Source organism: Cnephaeus nilssonii, assembly GCF_951640355.1.
Source record: "Cnephaeus nilssonii genome assembly, chromosome: 2".
NCBI lineage: Eukaryota > Metazoa > Chordata > Mammalia > Chiroptera > Vespertilionidae > Cnephaeus > Cnephaeus nilssonii.
The window spans coordinates 86,492,423-86,509,135 of NC_137073.1; the positions used below are offsets into that span (position 1 = coordinate 86,492,423).

The window sequence follows — 16,713 nt, forward strand, 5'->3', positions numbered from 1 at the left end:
TCCTGGATTGTTTGGTAAGCTCAGTGTGAACCAGTCAAATGGGGTCAGGGCACCGGTGCCTGGCCTCCCAGACGTTACCATCCAGCGGCGAGGACCACGGAGACAGAACAACACATCCATCCTCCTAGGAAGGCCGCCGGGAGTGAGGGTGGGGTGGGAGGTCAGCGGGCACAGGCTGCCAGGAAGGGCTCGCAGAGCACTGACCAGAAGGCTGGACACAGGCTGGTGGGAAGGCCGTCCCTGAGGGAAAGCCCAGCCGAGGGATGACCGTCAGATGGCCACTAGCCTCAGGGAAGGTTCTGTGGGGGAGGGGGAAATCACTGAGCTCGGGATCTCAGGTCGGGGTGTGGGGGCCAGAGCTTGGAGGCCCACCCGCACCCCACTCCCTGAACTGGAAACTGCTCAAAAGCCCTGGCTTTGGCCAGCCACGTCATGGAGCACTCTCTCCTCCTCAGGACAGAGGCATCTGTTCCCTGCCTGCCTGGACCTGCCTTCCAGGGAAGGCACCACCAGCCTCCAGCTCAGTTGGTTGAGTAGTGTCCTGTGCACCTAAACGTTGCCGGTTCCATTCCTGGTCAGGGCACATGCCCAGGTTTGGGGCTTGATCCCCAGCTGGGGGCGTGCAGGAGGCAGCTGGTCAGTTGGTAGAGGGACAGAAGCCCTGCACTGGTGGGGAGGCCTGGAGGCTGCTCAGTGGCTGGGGGACAGTGCACTCCCGGAGCCCAGGAAGAGCGCATGGGAAGGAGCATCCTGAGGGGCCGCATCCGTAGGGCTCTGGGCACCGGGCTCTCTGAGTAGCTATTTAGAGCCAAGTGTGACCAGGGCAGTGGCTGGTCCCAGGGTCCAGAGCTCCAACTCAGGTTTCTGGACTGGAGAGGGGCGGGATGGAGGCCCCCAGCACCCAGCCCATTGGCAGAGAGAGCTGGGGAGAGAGGAACCCTCCGGCAGCCTCCTGCAGGTGGGAGTGTGTGACTGGTGGGGAGTAGGGGGCTTCGAAGGTCCAGGCAGGGCCATGGATGGGGCCTTTTTGCCCTGGGTTCCTCCTCCCTGGGAGCCTGGCTACCTGAGCCCATGTGGGGGTGGGGGCGGCTCCTCTGTGCCCGGGACTCTGTGTTTGCACAGGGGGAGGGGCTGGCCGGTGCCAGCTGAGAGCCTCAAAGGGTCGGCCAGCGCCTCTGCAGATAAGGCATTAACAGTCCCGTGGACTCACCCTTCGGATCTGCTGACGCTTCCTTTCAGCCTAGGTGCTTGGGTTGAGGTGCCAAAGGTTCCCTATAAAGTGCTGGGGCTCCGGCTGTGTCCACTCGACCTCCAGCTCCTGCCCTGTCCTGCCGAGAGGGACCCACCTGTGATCACCATGGTGAGGCTTGTTCTGCCCAACCCGGGCCTGGACGACCGAATCCCCTCCCTGGGGCAACTGGAGGTCCTCGAGAAGGAGGAGGCCAGCTCGCGGCCCAAGTGGGACAACAAGGCCCAGTACATGCTCACCTGCGTGGGCTTCTGCGTGGGCCTGGGCAACGTCTGGCGCTTCCCCTACTTGTGCCAGAGCCATGGCGGAGGTAGGCCGGGCAGGAGGGCAGGTTGGGGGTCCAGGCAAACAACATTGGTGTCCTCAGGACCCAGTTCATAGCGGGGAGAAGTTTGCAGGGCAAAGGGCTGGGGGCAGGGCAGCACAGGCTTGTGCCCTCTACCCCTTCACTGGTCCACTTGAGCCCCACGTTGGCACCGAGAGCAGGCTGGGCAGAGGGCCGGGCTGGGGCATGGGCTCAGGTGCCGACATCACTCTGCTCCCGTTCGCCCAAGTTGGTGAGGGAGGTCCAGCGCCTGGTCCCACAGGCCCAAGTGCTTGTGTCAGTGGAGGCCACCCTTGCTCCAGGACCCAGGAGCCCTGACCTGCTCCCAGAGAACAGGCCTGACCTGCGAGTGGGGGGGACAGAGAGGGACCAGCTGCTCCTCTGGATGGAGCACCTTCTGTGAGGGTGGATGGTGCCAGCAGGAGGGGCAGGAAGGCCAGCCCTCCTTTGAAATACCTTATGGCACTGGGTTCCACGTTCCCTCAGGGACAGAGGAGGGAGCTGGGCCTGGAGTGGGTGACCCACAGAGGAACAGGCAGGCAGGCTCCTGATCAGCGTGCACACGGGCCAGAGGTGGGAAGGCTGCATCCCCCAGGGAACGCTGCCTCAGCCCGTCCTGCTGCCTCCAGACGTCTCTGGAACTTTGCCCGTGGCCCAGGGGTCTCCTTCCCCTGGGCTGAGGCCACTCCCTCTCCCCCAGCTGCAGAGACCGCCTTGGGGCTGCTGGGTCTCAGTCCCCATGATTTTGTCCTTCCACCCACCCTCCCAGTGTCAACAGGCTTCAGGGACGGAGATCACACCTGTGGTCCCATCAGCCCCCAGGCACCTGTGGCTTCTGTCTCCCCTGGGCCCCAGCCGTGGTGGGAAGGGGAACAGGGCTGTGCTTGTTCTGGGAGGAGGTCCGGCCGGTGCTGCGCTCCCCGAGAGACAGGCTCTGCAGAGCTGGCTGGACGCTCTGAGGATGCGTCTGCTTCTGTGGGCTTCTGAATACCCTCCTCTGAAAGCACGGACCCTCTCTAGTGATGCGAGTTAGTGTTGACTCTGAAGAACCTGCAGGCTCTCGCCAAGCTTTGTGGCAGAAAAGAAAGCCGATGAGCTTGTTCCCAGACCACCTTTGTGACCCACCCCCCCTTTCCATGGCCCAAAACGGAAGCTTCTCAATGTCTGGGAGGATCTGTCTTTACACCTGGGGCCCATCCTGTGCTTTCCAGATAGTCCTGTCAGTCACCTCTGCGCGGTGGGGGGGGGGGGGGGGGGGGGGTGAATGGAACCCTGGGAGTCCGTGAGGTGGCCCCGCAGTAGAATCACTTAGTCCCAGAGGTCAGCTACCTCTTCCCTCTGGAAGGTCCTGGTCATTTCCCCACCCCCACTGGGGCTGCCCGGGCCAGGGTTCTGGCAACGCCTACAACATTTACTTAGTTCCAAAGGGAAGGGACTGCGGGTGAGGTGGGGTCTGGGACTGAGAAGCGTTCACTCCTGGGGTACAGCACACACTCACTGTGAGTCTGAGGGGAAATGCGGAGACACTGCCTCCAGACACTGTGGATAAGAAGGAGCTGTCCCACCTCACCCCTGGGTCCTGCTGAGTGGACAGACAACCATTGAGGACAGTGATAACCCCCCAAGCCTAGGAGACAATTGCTGAGGACAGTGATAACCCCCCAAGCCTAGGAGACAATTGCTGAGGACAGTGATAACCCCCCAAGGCTAGGAGACAATTGCTGAGGACAGTGATAAGAAGCCAACACCAGGAGAAAATTGCTGAGGACAATGACAAGGTGTGGCAGGTGACTCCTCCCGGTGGCATTTCCCACGCCTGTAGCCCCAGATCTCCGGGGAGGGAGTGGTTGGGTAACTTGGAGAGAAAATGACGGATCTGAGGACTCTGAGGACCAGTCCTGGTTTGGTGAAAACTTAGTTTGTCTTCAATTATTTATAAGAGTTTTGGGTAATTTGAAAAGTAAAACAAATCATCGTTTACTTTGTGTTTAACTTTATATTATGGGGGGGGGGGGCGGAAAGCAGAAAAGTAGAGAAAGCTACAGAGAAGACCCCTCCCCTCATGACCTAGATCAGCATCTGCAGCACTTTGCCACAATGAGTGAAGTGGTGGCCGTGTATGAGTGCGTGTGCACACAAAGCCCCCTGCGTGCTGCGTGACATTGAGATGTGTTGTCACGTGAGGGCCCCACCTTCTAGATCTCGGATGGGGGCATCTCTGTGACCAAAGGGCAGGTAAATGGGGCACCAGGTGGGCCGTGTCGTCTGCCTGCATCACCTCAGCTGCCTCCCCTAGTTCTCTTTTCTCCGTGTTGTGCGTCTGCCGTCAGCAAGCAGCAGGGTATAGTCACCTCTGCAGAGTCCGTCTTGCCACCACTCAGAGGAAATGGACACGTGTCATGTGTCTCTCGATGGGTCAGTGAAGACTGAATCAGGGGCAGCCTGGGTGAGGGCCAGCGCCTCTCCTCATTCAGCCTTCAGGGAACAGCGAGAGGAGCTGGGGGACCCATGGCCCCTGTGTGGGCGTTGGGGCAGGTGGGCTCACGGGCCCTTTTTCTGAAGACGGGTATTTCAAAGGTTTCAGAAGTCAGCCCTGCATTGAGTTAATATGACAATCTGTGCCCTGGCCCTGTTTACTCTGCTGTGCACCTTCTGGGCCTTGGGGCTCACCCCATGAAATGGAAGGTGCTGGAGAGTTCTGATCCAAAGGCTGTACTGCAGAGCTACTCTGTCGAGCTTTGAGCTTTGCAGACCTAGAAGTGGGGGGGCATGCAGGAGATTGAAACCAGGGGACTTTGTCAGAGTCAGGACTCACCCTGCTCCCTGAGTTGGCCACAAACAGCCGGGTCTCGGTGACCAGATGGTCTACCGCCAAGAGTTCTGCACAGCACCAGGCGTAGGAGCGTGCCCAGGGGAATTGCATTCACCACACACCTGCCCACAACCTCAGTTCTCCACGTGAATGCACCACATGTCTGCCCCAGTGCTGCCACCTGACACAGGGCATGCCCCTCATCTCTTCTTAGGGACAGAGAGCTTAGGAGAGTCGGTGTATGGGGTTGGGGTGGGGGTTGCCCTAGGAAGCAGCACTGCCCAAGGACCATGCTGTCTGCTCACCACAGGGCCGCCCATGTGCCGCTCCAGCCTGGTCCCTGGGGCTGCCTTTCACTACTGGTCCTGGCCCTGCACCCCATCAGCAAATAGTCCTTGAGCTTTTCCTCTGTGCCACACACCACCTGCAGGGAGAGAGATGCGGGAAAGCCTTAGACCCTGCCCTTGAAGACAGCAGCTGCCCCTACCCAGCCGTTCCTCCCTCCCCTCCCCAACCTGTTTCCTAAATTCTCAAAGAGAAAGAAAGCTGCATCTCTTTACTTTATTTTAGCTTATTTATTTATTTATTTATTTATTTATTTATTATTGATTTTTTATTGATTTGAGAGAGAGAGAAACATTGATTTATTGTTCTACTTATTCATGCATTCATTGGTTGATTCTTGCATGTACCCTGACTGAGGATTGAACCCCCAATATTGAGGTATCGGGATGATGCTCTAACCAACTGAATTGCCTGGCTAGGGCCAAGGAAGCTGCATTTCTATGCTAGCGTATCTTTCTTCTGCGGGACCTTTACTCCTTGCCTCGTCCCACCCGTCTCTGCCTCTGTATGTGTGTCCATCAGTGTGCAAGGGCACAGGATCATGGGCCCCTACAGTCAGGTGTGTCAGGCACCCACCACGTTACACCTGGAGGAGCTGCCAGGAGGAGGGCTGCCAGGAGTACAGGCAGCAGAGGCTTCCTAAGGAGCGACCATCCAAGTGGGGTTTTCAAGGATGAATAGGAGTTTCCTGATGGAGATGGAGGGGCAGTGGGACCTGCGGGTAAAAGTGACTTCATGAAGAAGGGATGGGATCAAAGGATATCTGAGAACCATTGTTTTCCTCGATAGTTTTGCCCAAAAGACATTCACATCAAACTTCTGGGAAAACAGTAAAGAGGCAAATCTTTCCTCATTTTCACTTTACCCTCACTGATACTTTGACCCAGCGAGCCTGCAGCCCCAGTGGCACCCCAGACCCAGGGCAACTCCCCCTCTTCTCCTGCACGAGATCCAACAAGGGGATCATCACTGCTGCTCTCTGCTTTTCATCTCATTGTCACATTGAGCTCACCATCACTTCGAGTGAAGGTTCCATGTGCTGTCCATGTCTTCTTGTTGGATTTTGAGCCCCAAAATGGCTCCCTGTGACCTCCCCATGCTCCTCCCAGCATGTGGACACCTTCCTTACTTCCCCAGAGCCGTCATGTGCTCACCCTGTAGGACAAGCACGGTCTTGGAGGGACAGTAGACAAGCCGGCCACTGTCATGAGACGGCATGAAGCATCCCTCGTAAAACAGTGCCGATGGCTGTCATGAGTGGGGCATGTGATGGTGTGGCTCTGTCTGTGTTTGTGGGCAAGTTCTGCAGGCACTTTCCACCAGCGCCTGTGTCTCCAGAGGGGGCCCTTGGCCACCTGGCGTGCGTTACCTGTCACACGGCTGCCTTTTCCCCACCAGGAGCATTCATGATCCCGTTCCTCATCCTGCTGGTGGTGGAGGGTGTCCCCTTGCTGCACCTGGAGTTCGCCATCGGGCAGCGACTGCGCAAGGGCAGCGTGGGCGTCTGGAGCTCCATCCACCCAGCCCTGAAGGGCGTAGGTGCGTGTCTGGGCCCAGTCGGTGGGACCCCTGCCAGGCCCCAGTGTGGGCAGCAAGCACACTTCTTCCTTCTCTCCTTTCGCCTCCGTTTCCAGGGGACTCACCACCCCCAGCCCGCTGCAAACCCTTCCTTCCTTGGCATCTCACAGAAGTGTAGGTGGCAGGGTCCAGGCTGGGGTCATGCCTGGCCACTAAAGCCAGCTGGGCAGCAGAGGCTATCCTGAATCCCGGGTGCCCAGGCCTGGGAATGTGTATACGTGGGAAGAGCTGAGTCCCCCATGCTGCCTACAGGAGGGCTCAGCAAGCACCTGAAGACCACCACTCTGTTTTCTGGAACCCTGAGTCCATTCACACTGAGTCCTCAAGGGGCTCCCCCAGCACAACCCCTTCCTGCTAACAGTGCCCAGACCCCAGTGGGGCCCCCCAGTGGTGCTCCCTAGTGGTGTCCCCAGCATTGTTGATTGCCCCCCAGGGATCGCGTCCATGTTCGTGTCCTTCATGGTGGGCCTCTACTACAACACCATCATCGCCTGGGTCATGTGGTACTTCTTCAACTCCTTCCAGGAACCCCTCCCTTGGAGCACGTGCCCGCTCAACGACAACCTGACAGGTGTGTCCAGGGCAGGGTGGGGTCAGGGGTCGGAGGACAGGATGGCTGGTGGTGCGAGAGCATGTGCACCTTTGAGCATACAGACAGAGTCCAAGAGTAGTCACCCTTTGATTTCCTCAAATGCAAAAACCAGAGCACATTTATGGCAACAGGGAGTTTTTAAAAATCACTGTGCCAGAGAAAAGCCTTAAAAAAGGTGCCTCCACCTCAGGAGGTGGTGCCGGCCAAGATTAAAATGAAGGAAAGGAGGGAGGGACCTACTGCTCCCTGACCTCTCACAGGGGGTGGCCTGATTCTCCAGTGTCCCTTCCTACCACATTCCCCAGGGACTTTTTGGGACCTCCTCCAGGGAAGGGGAGAGGGGGGCAGACCCTCTGCCTGGGGCCTCTGTGGGACACAGGCTGTGTGCTCAGCTCCACAGCTTGCACACATTTGCACCAGGACACGAACTGCCTGATCTGTAAGCATGGGTCCAATAAGCAGGAAGTGGTCAGTGCACGGTGTGTGTGTGTGTGTGTGTGTGTGTGTGTGTGTGTGTGCGCGTGCGTGCGTGTGTGTGCGTGTCTAGTGTGCTCACACTTCTGTGTGCACACATATATGCACATGTTTGCATTCAGGTATGCCCATGGGTGCATATGTGTCTTGTGAGTATGTATATATGTGTGCATGTGCAAATGTGTGAAGGTATGCTCAGATGCATGCACTTGAGCGTCTGTGTGGGTGTGTACGTGCATGTCTGTGTGCACTATGTCCCTGGTGTCAGTGAGTTGGGAGCACAGCATTGCCATGTTCGCCATCCTCCTCCTGGGTTCCCTATGACCCACACTGATGATGTGAGTGCCCCCTGCAGGCTATGTGGAGGAGTGCGCCCGCAGCTCTTCGGTGGACTACTACTGGTACAGAGAGACCCTCAACATCTCCAACTCCATCAGCAACTCGGGCTCTGTGCAGTGGTGGGTTCTGCTCTGCCTGACCTGTGCCTGGTGTGTCCTCTACGTGTGCATCATCCGTGGCATCGAGACCACCGGCAAGGTGCGGGCTGGGCTTCGGGAGCTGCCCCTTAATCTGCTCTGAGGGTCACCACCCCGTGTCCAGGAGGGGCCTCTGCTGCCTCCAGCGTGGCCCTGGGGACGTGGTGCTGGCGTGGATGGTCCTCAAACCTGTGCTTAAAAGGCTGTAGCAAGAGTGACCCACAGTAGTTCTCTGACTAGGAGGACTGAGTAATCATCATTACAAATACAGCAGTAGGAAACGTCAGATCTCCCTGCCCTGGGAGCTGGGGCCAGAGGGGTGCCTGGAGGAACAGAGCCAGGGTCCTTTCTCCCTGTGGGTTCTGTCTTCCCCTTCATCCCACTTCTGCCCTGTCCCCAGGCTGTGTACATCACCTCGACGCTGCCCTATGTCGTCCTGACCATCTTCCTCATTCGGGGACTGACGCTAAAGGGAGCCACCAACGGTATCATCTTCCTCTTCACGCCCAACGTGAGTCTCCCGCTGCCCACCCTGGGGCTCCAGTGCTTGTGGGAGAGGCCACCCTGGGGGATGGGCCTCCGCACCTGAGACCAGCCCTGGCCAGTCCCAGGCCCCTCAGTGCATGCATGCTGGGCCTGTGAGCTTGAGGGAGGCCCTGTGTGGATTGATGGCAGCCACCTCCAAGCTATCAGTTACCACCTTTAGGGGGCGTTGTTTGTTCTGACCACTTGCCCAGCAGCTTCAGCTGTCACCAGCCTCCAGTCTCACATCTCTGCCTTGGGCCACTACCTCCTTAGTTTCCTGTGACCCCTCATCCTTGGGGTGCCAGCTGAGGGTCTCTGTTTGGCTGCAGATCACGGAGCTGGCCAACCCAGTGACTTGGCTGGATGCGGGGGCCCAGGTCTTCTACTCCTTCTCGTTGGCCTTCGGGGGCCTCATCTCCTTCTCCAGCTACAACTCCGTCCAGTGAGTGTGGACAGGGGTTCTGGGCTGGGCAGAGGGTTTGCCTCATGCCCCACCGGATCATGGGGTCCATGGGCTCCGTGCCAGGGAGGCAGGCTTAGGATCTGGAAGGTTTTCACACACTAAGTACCTCAAGCTTTGACTGTCCTCCCCATGGTGCCTTGGTCCTTGGGATGATGAGCCCTGGTGTGCTCCCCTCCATCACCTATTGCCCCTTCTGGTTGCCCCTTGGCATCCAGGACCCTAAATGCCCAGCCACCATAGTCCATCCCAGACCAACACCCACACAGAAAGGGCCTCTAGGGGCCTTCGAAGGAAGGAAGTTGTTATCAATTCATCTCCACAAACACTTATGGAGCACCTACTGTGTGCCCTGCATGGAACATGACATGTGGTTCTGTCCTCCTGAGACCTGTGGCTGTGGCCTCCTAGAAAGGCAAACAAAATGAGCAGGAGGAGGGGTCCCTGGAGGGGTGTGGGACCAGGCTGGGGTCCTCGATGGTATAGGCTCGTGTGCAGAAGGTGCAATGTGAGCACTCAGACAAGGAGGGGTGAGTGCTGGTGCCTGCTGGCTGCTGGCTGCTGGCCGCTCGCCATGGGGGGTGGTCCCAGAGGGTGGGAGCCCAGCAGGGCAATGATTAGGCCCGATTTCTCCACACCTGTTACCATCTGACTTTTTGATTCTGGCCATCCTGGTGCGTGAGATGAGGTGTCTCACCGTGCTTTTATTTGCATTTCTCTGAGGGCTGAGGGTCTAGTTTCTGCTGGAAGCATCTAGAAGGATGTGTTAGCATTAACAGTGGGGCCATTGGGAGAGCTGCTGGGTTGGGTTGGGGAGGTCAGGGGTTGGGTTTTGGACACATTGAACCAGAGAAGCCTTTAGGCTCTGGGTGGAGATGGGAGCCCTCCGCTGGGAGGAGACAGGACCTGGAGGGACCAGGTGAGGGCAGGGGGTTACGGTGGGATAGGGGGCACAGGAGGTGATGGGGGAGGGGCATGGAGGGGTAGGCCACCTCCTCAGAGCTTTTGGGGTGTGGCTGTGAGGCCCTGGCCAGCCCCAACGGCATGAGGCTGAGTGCTCACTGAGTGCCCACCCTCTGGGCGCAGAGCACCTGCTGACCAGGCAGGGATTAGCACAGGGTTTCCCGCCCAGCTTTGGAGTGCTGAAGGCTCTAGAAGTCCCCAGGGCTTTCAGGGGTCTCCAGGCCACCAACTTGCAGCGAAGTGGTAAGAAGGGCAGGAGCAAAGGCCACTGGCTGGGGGAGGGCCCTCTGGTCACCTCTTGCTGGGTGCAGTGGGGAAGGACAGGAGGGAGGCCTCTGTCCCCTCTCCCGCAGCACCCAGTAGCTCAGGCTCAGGGCAGGCTCCTTGCCTGTGCTGACGTGGCCGGGCAGGTGGGCATGGAGTCTCGGCCTGCAGTGACCCGACGCCACTCTCATCTGCAGCAACAACTGTGAGATGGACTCGGTGATCGTGTCCGTCATCAACGGCTTCACATCCATGTACGCAGCCACCGTGGTCTACTCCATCATCGGCTTCCGCGCCACAGAGCGCTATGACGACTGCTTCAACCAGTGAGTGGTCCTCCCGGCCCGCACCCACCTCCGAGGAGCCTGCCAGGCCTGCACCGCCCAGGGCCCATGTCAGCCTCACTCTCTTTTCTTTCCAGGAATATCCTGACGCTCATCAACGGGTTCGACTTGCCCGAAGGCTCTGTCACCCAGGATAACTTCGAGAAAGCACAGCAGTGGTACAATGCCTCTGACCCCGCGGCCTTCGCCCAGCTGCAGTTCCAGACCTGCGACATGAACTCTTTCCTGTCAGAGGTGCGCGAGTCTCTCTGGGGCAGCGCAAGGCAGGGGAGGGGACACCCTTGAGGGACACTGACCTCCCCCAGGATCTCAGTTCCCGGGGGCCTGTCTCCATCCTGCCCGCCTCTGATCCTCCTGCCCCAACCTGGTGCTTGCACCCCTGGATCCCCTCAGTCACACACCTGCCCTGCACCTGCTCTAACTGGCTCTAATCAACCAATGGGCCACACCTTCAAGGCAGCTATTTAGGAGACTCACGCAGGCCCTGTTGAAGTCATTTGGGGCTCTTAACCTGGCCATGTGGGGGTGCATCTCAGGAATCGTCTGTGGGGGTGTGGCGCCCTGTCTGTGAGCAGACAGCAGTCTGCATAGCTGTCAGGTGTCTGTCCAGACAGCTTGGGCCCTGACTGCTGCTGCTGGAAAATGTGATCCCCTTCCTGTCCGTTTAACATAGTTCAACTTTTAAAAACATAGTTGGGCTGAAGAGACAATGACCGTTATTTCACAGGACGGTTCAAAAGAGCCCCATACCTGCACAGTGTGGGCATGGCCTGTGGACAGCTGACCAGTGTTTGGCAGGGAAGGAGAGGGACGTATGTGACTGAGGCTGGGAGACCTGGAGAGTGAGTGCCCTGTGTGGGTGACACTCTGCTTGTCCATGCAGGGCGTGGAGGGCACGGGGCTGGCGTTCATTGTCTTCACGGAGGCCATCACCAAGATGCCCGTGTCCCCTCTGTGGTCTGTGCTCTTCTTCATCATGCTCTTCTGCCTGGGCCTGTCCTCCATGTTTGGGAACATGGAGGGCGTGGTCGTGCCCCTGCAGGACCTCAAAGTCTTCCCCAAAAAGTGGCCCAAGGAGGTGCTCACAGGTACACAGGCCAGGGCTTGGCTGGGCAGGCAGGTGGTGAGGACAGGCCTCGGGGGCCATGGCTGGGGGGCCAGACGGGAGCTCTGTCCACAATGGCTGTTCTCTGCCCCCAGGTCTCATCTGCTTGGTGTCGTATCTCATCGCCTTCATCTTCACGCTGAACTCCGGCCAGTACTGGCTCACCCTGATGGACAGCTATGCCGGATCCATCCCCCTGCTTATCATCGCCTTCTGTGAGATGTTTGCTGTGGTCTACGTGTACGGCGTGGACAGGTAGGAGGGAGACCGAGGCATGTGGCCGTCCCCAACAGTCATAGGAAACTCCCATCCTGGGATGGGTTGTGTGGGCTCCAGTCCCAGGTGGAACACAGGTGTGCGGACACAGGCCTGAGGGACTGGTGTGGTATGGGCATGGGTCTGGCACCTGGATGAGTGAGATGGAAAAGAGGTGGATCCCATATGGATGCCCATCCAGCAGTTGACATTGTATTGTACCCCCTCCAGCTTCCAGGTGCTCCCAGACCTAGCGGAGAAGGGTAAGCACAGACCAGAGAAGACTGCACAGTCTCAGGGGTGGGAGATAGGAAACAGCCTCACAAATGAAAATACTGGCGCCTCTGATCTGACCATGTGATTTAAAAACATTTATAACTCACGTGTCCTAAGCAAAGTCAAAAGAGAAATAATCAGCTAGGGAAACAGTTGCCCAACATGGGGGTGAAGCGCTGGTACAGCAGAAGCCCTCGGCAGGCGAGACGTGACCCAGGGACCAGATAAGGAGAGGGTGCTCCGTGTCCTGTGGGGCACAGAAGCTGCCTCCAGGGCAGTGGAGCAAGCGGGGAGGGGAGGAGGGGGAGTGACAGGACCGGGACACTCGCTGTGGGTAAGGGGGTGTCCCCGTGATCCAGGGGCTGGGCGTTTTATGTCAACTGGGGATCCATGGCCAGGGAAGCCCTGTGGTGGGTGTACTCTGGGCCTTTCTAGCAGGAGAGAGAGCTCTGCAGCCAGCCAGACACTCAGACAAAGAAGGGGGCTGTGCAGCCCTTCCAGCCATGCTCTGGGCCAAATACTCGGGGTATCACTCCATTACCCTCGATGTGAGGGGTCCAGAAAATGGCACTGTCTCCTTGACAGGAGCTGGACGCCTCACAACTTCAGAAATAAGACAACATGCACAAGCCGTCGGGGGTGGGGGGAATCCCACTTTAGGAATCCTAGTCTACATTGCCACGACATGTGTGTGTAAGGGCACACGCGCACGAGGCCTGACTCAACCACACAATGCAAACTGCTGGGTGGCAGTCAGGGAGACGCTGAGGAGCATGCGGCGGACTCACTGTGCCGTAACCTCGGCACGTGCTGGGGAAGGACGCTTAAATGGAAGTGCACGATGTTGTCGTGTGGGTGCTGCTGATGTGAAGCAGGCATGACTGGCCTGGTGCGTGCATGTCCTCTGCGAATGGCCAAGGACACTTTGTTTTTGTTTTGTTTTTTTAATATATTTTATTGATTTTTTACAGAGAGGAAGGGAGAGGGATAGAGAGCTAGAAACATCGATGAGAGAGAAACATCGATCAGCTGCCTCCTGCACACCTCCCACTGGGGATGTGCCTGCAACCAATGTACGTGCCCTTGACTGGAATCGAACCTGGAACCTTTCAGTCCGCAGGCCGACGCTCTATCCACTGAGCCAAACCGGTTTCGGCCCAAGGACACTTTGAAGTCAGACACTCACTGCTGGGGGTCCCAGGCAACTCAGCCTCAAGGAGGCCACATGAGCGGGAGGCTGAGAGCCAGGCATGGCCCCAAGCTGAAGAGACTTGCCACCACACTCCCAGACCCTGCTGGGAACAAGGCCTGGGCACCTGTCCTTTCCCAGAAGTGGGCTCCCGGGGGTCCTGGACAGTTCTCTCTGTTCTGATTTCCATAGATAATAAAGTCTTTTGTGCTAGAAGAGAGTTCAAAACAACATGGGCAGGGGATAGTGGGGCCTCCAAGGTCAGGGCCACTGCCCCACTGAGGACGTGGGCTGAGCTTCCTTCCTCCATTTCCCCCAGAAGTGTTGACCCTTATTTGCAAAAGTGGCTGCCCAGGCTGTGTGAGCCCACAAGTCGGAGCACCTGGGCTGTGGCTCCGTAGGGAGGTTTCCAGAGGCCTCCAGTGAGGCTACCCCTGCCCGGCGGCTTCCCAGGAAAGCGAGCTTTTGCGCAGAGGACGGCTAGAGCTGTGATGGCGAAAGGCAGGGGCAGCACTGTAGGATGGCACCGCGTGTCCGTATGGAGAGGCTGGCCCGCCCTCCGCTTTGGTGGCATTAAAGGCCCAGGATGTCCACCAGCTGATGGCTCCCTTCTGGCCTCTGCTTCCAGGTTCAACAAGGACATCGAGTTTATGATCGGCCACAAGCCCAACATCTTCTGGCAAGTCACGTGGCGAGTGATCAGCCCGCTGCTCATGCTGGTCATCTTCCTGTTCTTCTTCGTGATCAACGTCAATAAGGAGCTGATATACAGCGTCTGGGACCCTGCCTATGTGAGCGTGCAGGGACTGCTGGGCAGGGTGGGGGGGCATGCCCCCTGTGAGGAGGTGTGTGTGGGAGGAGCCTTAGGTCTCCCTTTCCTCCCCCACAAGGGCCAGGAGGTGATAATCTTGGGGAGAAGGGGGCACTGTGCCCCTGAAGGAGACCTTGCTGGCTGTCTTTGTGTCTGTTCACCATGTGGTTACTCTCTCTCCAGGAGGAATTTCCCAAATCCCAGAAGGTCCCATACCCAAGCTGGGCATATGGTGTGGTGGTTATCATTGCTGGTGTGCCCTGCCTCACCATCCCTTGCTTTGCCATCTACAAGCTCATCAGGAACCGTTGCCAGAAGCAAGAAAGCCACCAGGGGCTGGTCAGCACCATGTCCACGGCCTCCATAAATGGGGACCTGAAGTACTGAGTGCCCCGCCCACGGCTGCATGTGTGCATGTACATATGCATGTGTGAGCATGTGAGTGTGCACATGGGTATATGTATATGTGCGTAAATGCATGTGATCATACAAGTGTGCACATGTGTGAGTGTGCACATAGGTGAGAGTATGTATAATGCATATACATATGTTATATGTATATGTGTACATGTGTATAAGTCACGTGCACATGAGTATGTGTGCACATGTGAGTGTGTATACATGTGCTTCTGTGTATGTGTCTATATGATTTTGTGTACATATACTGTACATGAGTGTGCACATATATGTATATGAATATATACAAATGTGCGTGTGTACGTGTGTGCATATACATATGTGTTGGTGCATACATATGTTTGCACATGCTGATTGTGTATTTATAAATGTGTGGGTATGCATGTGACATGTATAATATTCTGTGGGTATGTGTGTATGTATGTGTATGCATGTTGTCCTGCAGCATACATGTCTCCCACGTGGGGCCCAGCTGTCCTCTTGGTTCCCTGCGTCACGGATACGGTGGGGCCTATGCTCAGGTCCTGCCCTGCCTTCCGAGGGAAAGTCCGTCAAAAGCGACAGCAGGGAGGCCATGGGAGACGGGAATGTGTTGCTGTCTTGGCTCCTTGGAACAGTCTTGTTGCCCCGCCCCGTCCCTTCGCTGCCCACCCTGTGACCTAGGAGCTCCTGCAGTCATGTTGCAATTTTACCCCAAGAGGAGGAGCCCCACCTGCAAGAGGCCTCAGGCCCCTAGGCCAGCGAGACCTGCCTGTCTGCCAGCTGGCAGAGAGTCCCGAGTCTTGGCAATGTTCAGCTTAATAAATATTAACCCATTTAATCATTGCTTCTGGCTGCCACAAATAGATGACATTTAAATAAAACTCAACTTGGCATAATTTAAGGCAGAAACACCCTTTGTGTTTTTTTAAGAGGGCATTAACTGTGTGAATTTTTAGCCTGATGTAGGGAAAGATGGGTTATAGGGTAACTCGGCTTGGTCACTGTGGTTGAGGACAGCTCATATGTCCTGACCAATGTCAGGGACCATGAGCCTCTGCCAGACTGTCCACTTGGGGCCACTTAGTGAAGGGAAGGTCTCCTCCCGTCCTGTACGCAACATTCAACCTCAGCCAAAGTCACTTGGCACTTGGGGTGTTTATTTCAATGAACTGGTCACTTCCATTTCCCATGGAAACATCTGGAAGTTGAAGTTAAAGTGGACTTTTTGAGAGTTCTCTGGGCAGTTCTATGGGAGAGCTGGGTGGAGGGTGGGACCTGCTGCCACGTCCCATCCGTCCACGGGAGATGCCCCACTGCAGGCTCCCCTCTCCCAGCGCCTCCTGTGCAACAGTGACCACAGATTTCAGCCCTGAAGCCCGGCTGAGAACCTCCAAACACCTCGGCGTGTCTGGAGTCCTCTTACGTGGCCCGTCACCTGACCATCATGATCTATGGAAACCTCCAGAGGTGGAATGGGAGGCCTGCCCACAGCTCTCCACCCCAGGCCACGATAGCACATCCCTGCCCAGGAGGCCCACAGGCACCACGACGCTCTGGGCCCCACCCCTCTGTGGGACCTCACCTCCTTCTCTCCACAAAGTTCTTCTGACCCTTGATTGGGAAACACTCATCAGCATGCGGGGGTGCAGGAGAGAAGAGACGGGGTGGGCTAATCCCATCAGTTCCTGTCCCCTGATGAGTGCCTCATTTTACAGATGTGCTATCTGCAAATTGTCAGACATGCAGGTTTTATGAGCATAAAGTATATAAATAAATCATTGTATTTCATATTTGCAGCCTAAGTGTTGTCCAAATGTAGAGGGATGAGCAGAGGGAACAGCCGAGTCATCTGAAAGGAGGGTGCAGAGCTGGGGTTTGGTTTCCAGGGCTTCCTCTGAAGAAGCCATGGCCGGGTGTCCATGAAGCACAGGCGTAGTGGGTGGGGTGGCCCTGTGTGCAGTGGGTGTCACCCTGCCCACCTGTTGCCTGAGGACAGCAGTGGATGTTGAGGGCGGCACTGGGTGCTAAACGTGGGGGGAAGCTGCAGGGCCAAGAGGAGGAAGCCCATCCTCCCCTACCCCCAGCCCTGAGCCCAAAGGTCACCACTGTGTGATTCCATTTATATAATATTGTTGAAATGACAACTATAGATTAGAGGTGTCAGGGGTTAGGGAGAGGGTAGAAGTGGAAGGATGGTGGGTGTGGCCATAAAAAGAGACAGGAGGGGCCCTAGCTGGTTTGCTCAGTGGATGGAGCGTCGGCCTGCGGACT

At 57.1% G+C, this 16,713-nt stretch overlaps 1 protein-coding gene across 1 annotated transcript; it reads left to right on the top strand.

Moving 5' to 3' along the window:
• Positions 1–1,357: 1,357 nt before the first annotated feature.
• Positions 1,358–14,430, top strand: SLC6A19 (solute carrier family 6 member 19; the record flags this gene model as incomplete). The annotated part of the gene is made up of 12 exons (XM_079780623.1): positions 1,358–1,559; positions 6,130–6,270; positions 6,743–6,880; positions 7,731–7,912; positions 8,252–8,362; positions 8,706–8,818; positions 10,261–10,389; positions 10,485–10,641; positions 11,291–11,495; positions 11,608–11,767; positions 13,861–14,023; positions 14,227–14,430. 12 exons carry the CDS (start codon positions 1,358–1,360, stop codon positions 14,428–14,430), a joined length of 1,905 nt encoding a protein of 634 aa, XP_079636749.1.
• Between the last annotated feature and the right edge of the window lie 2,283 nt (positions 14,431–16,713).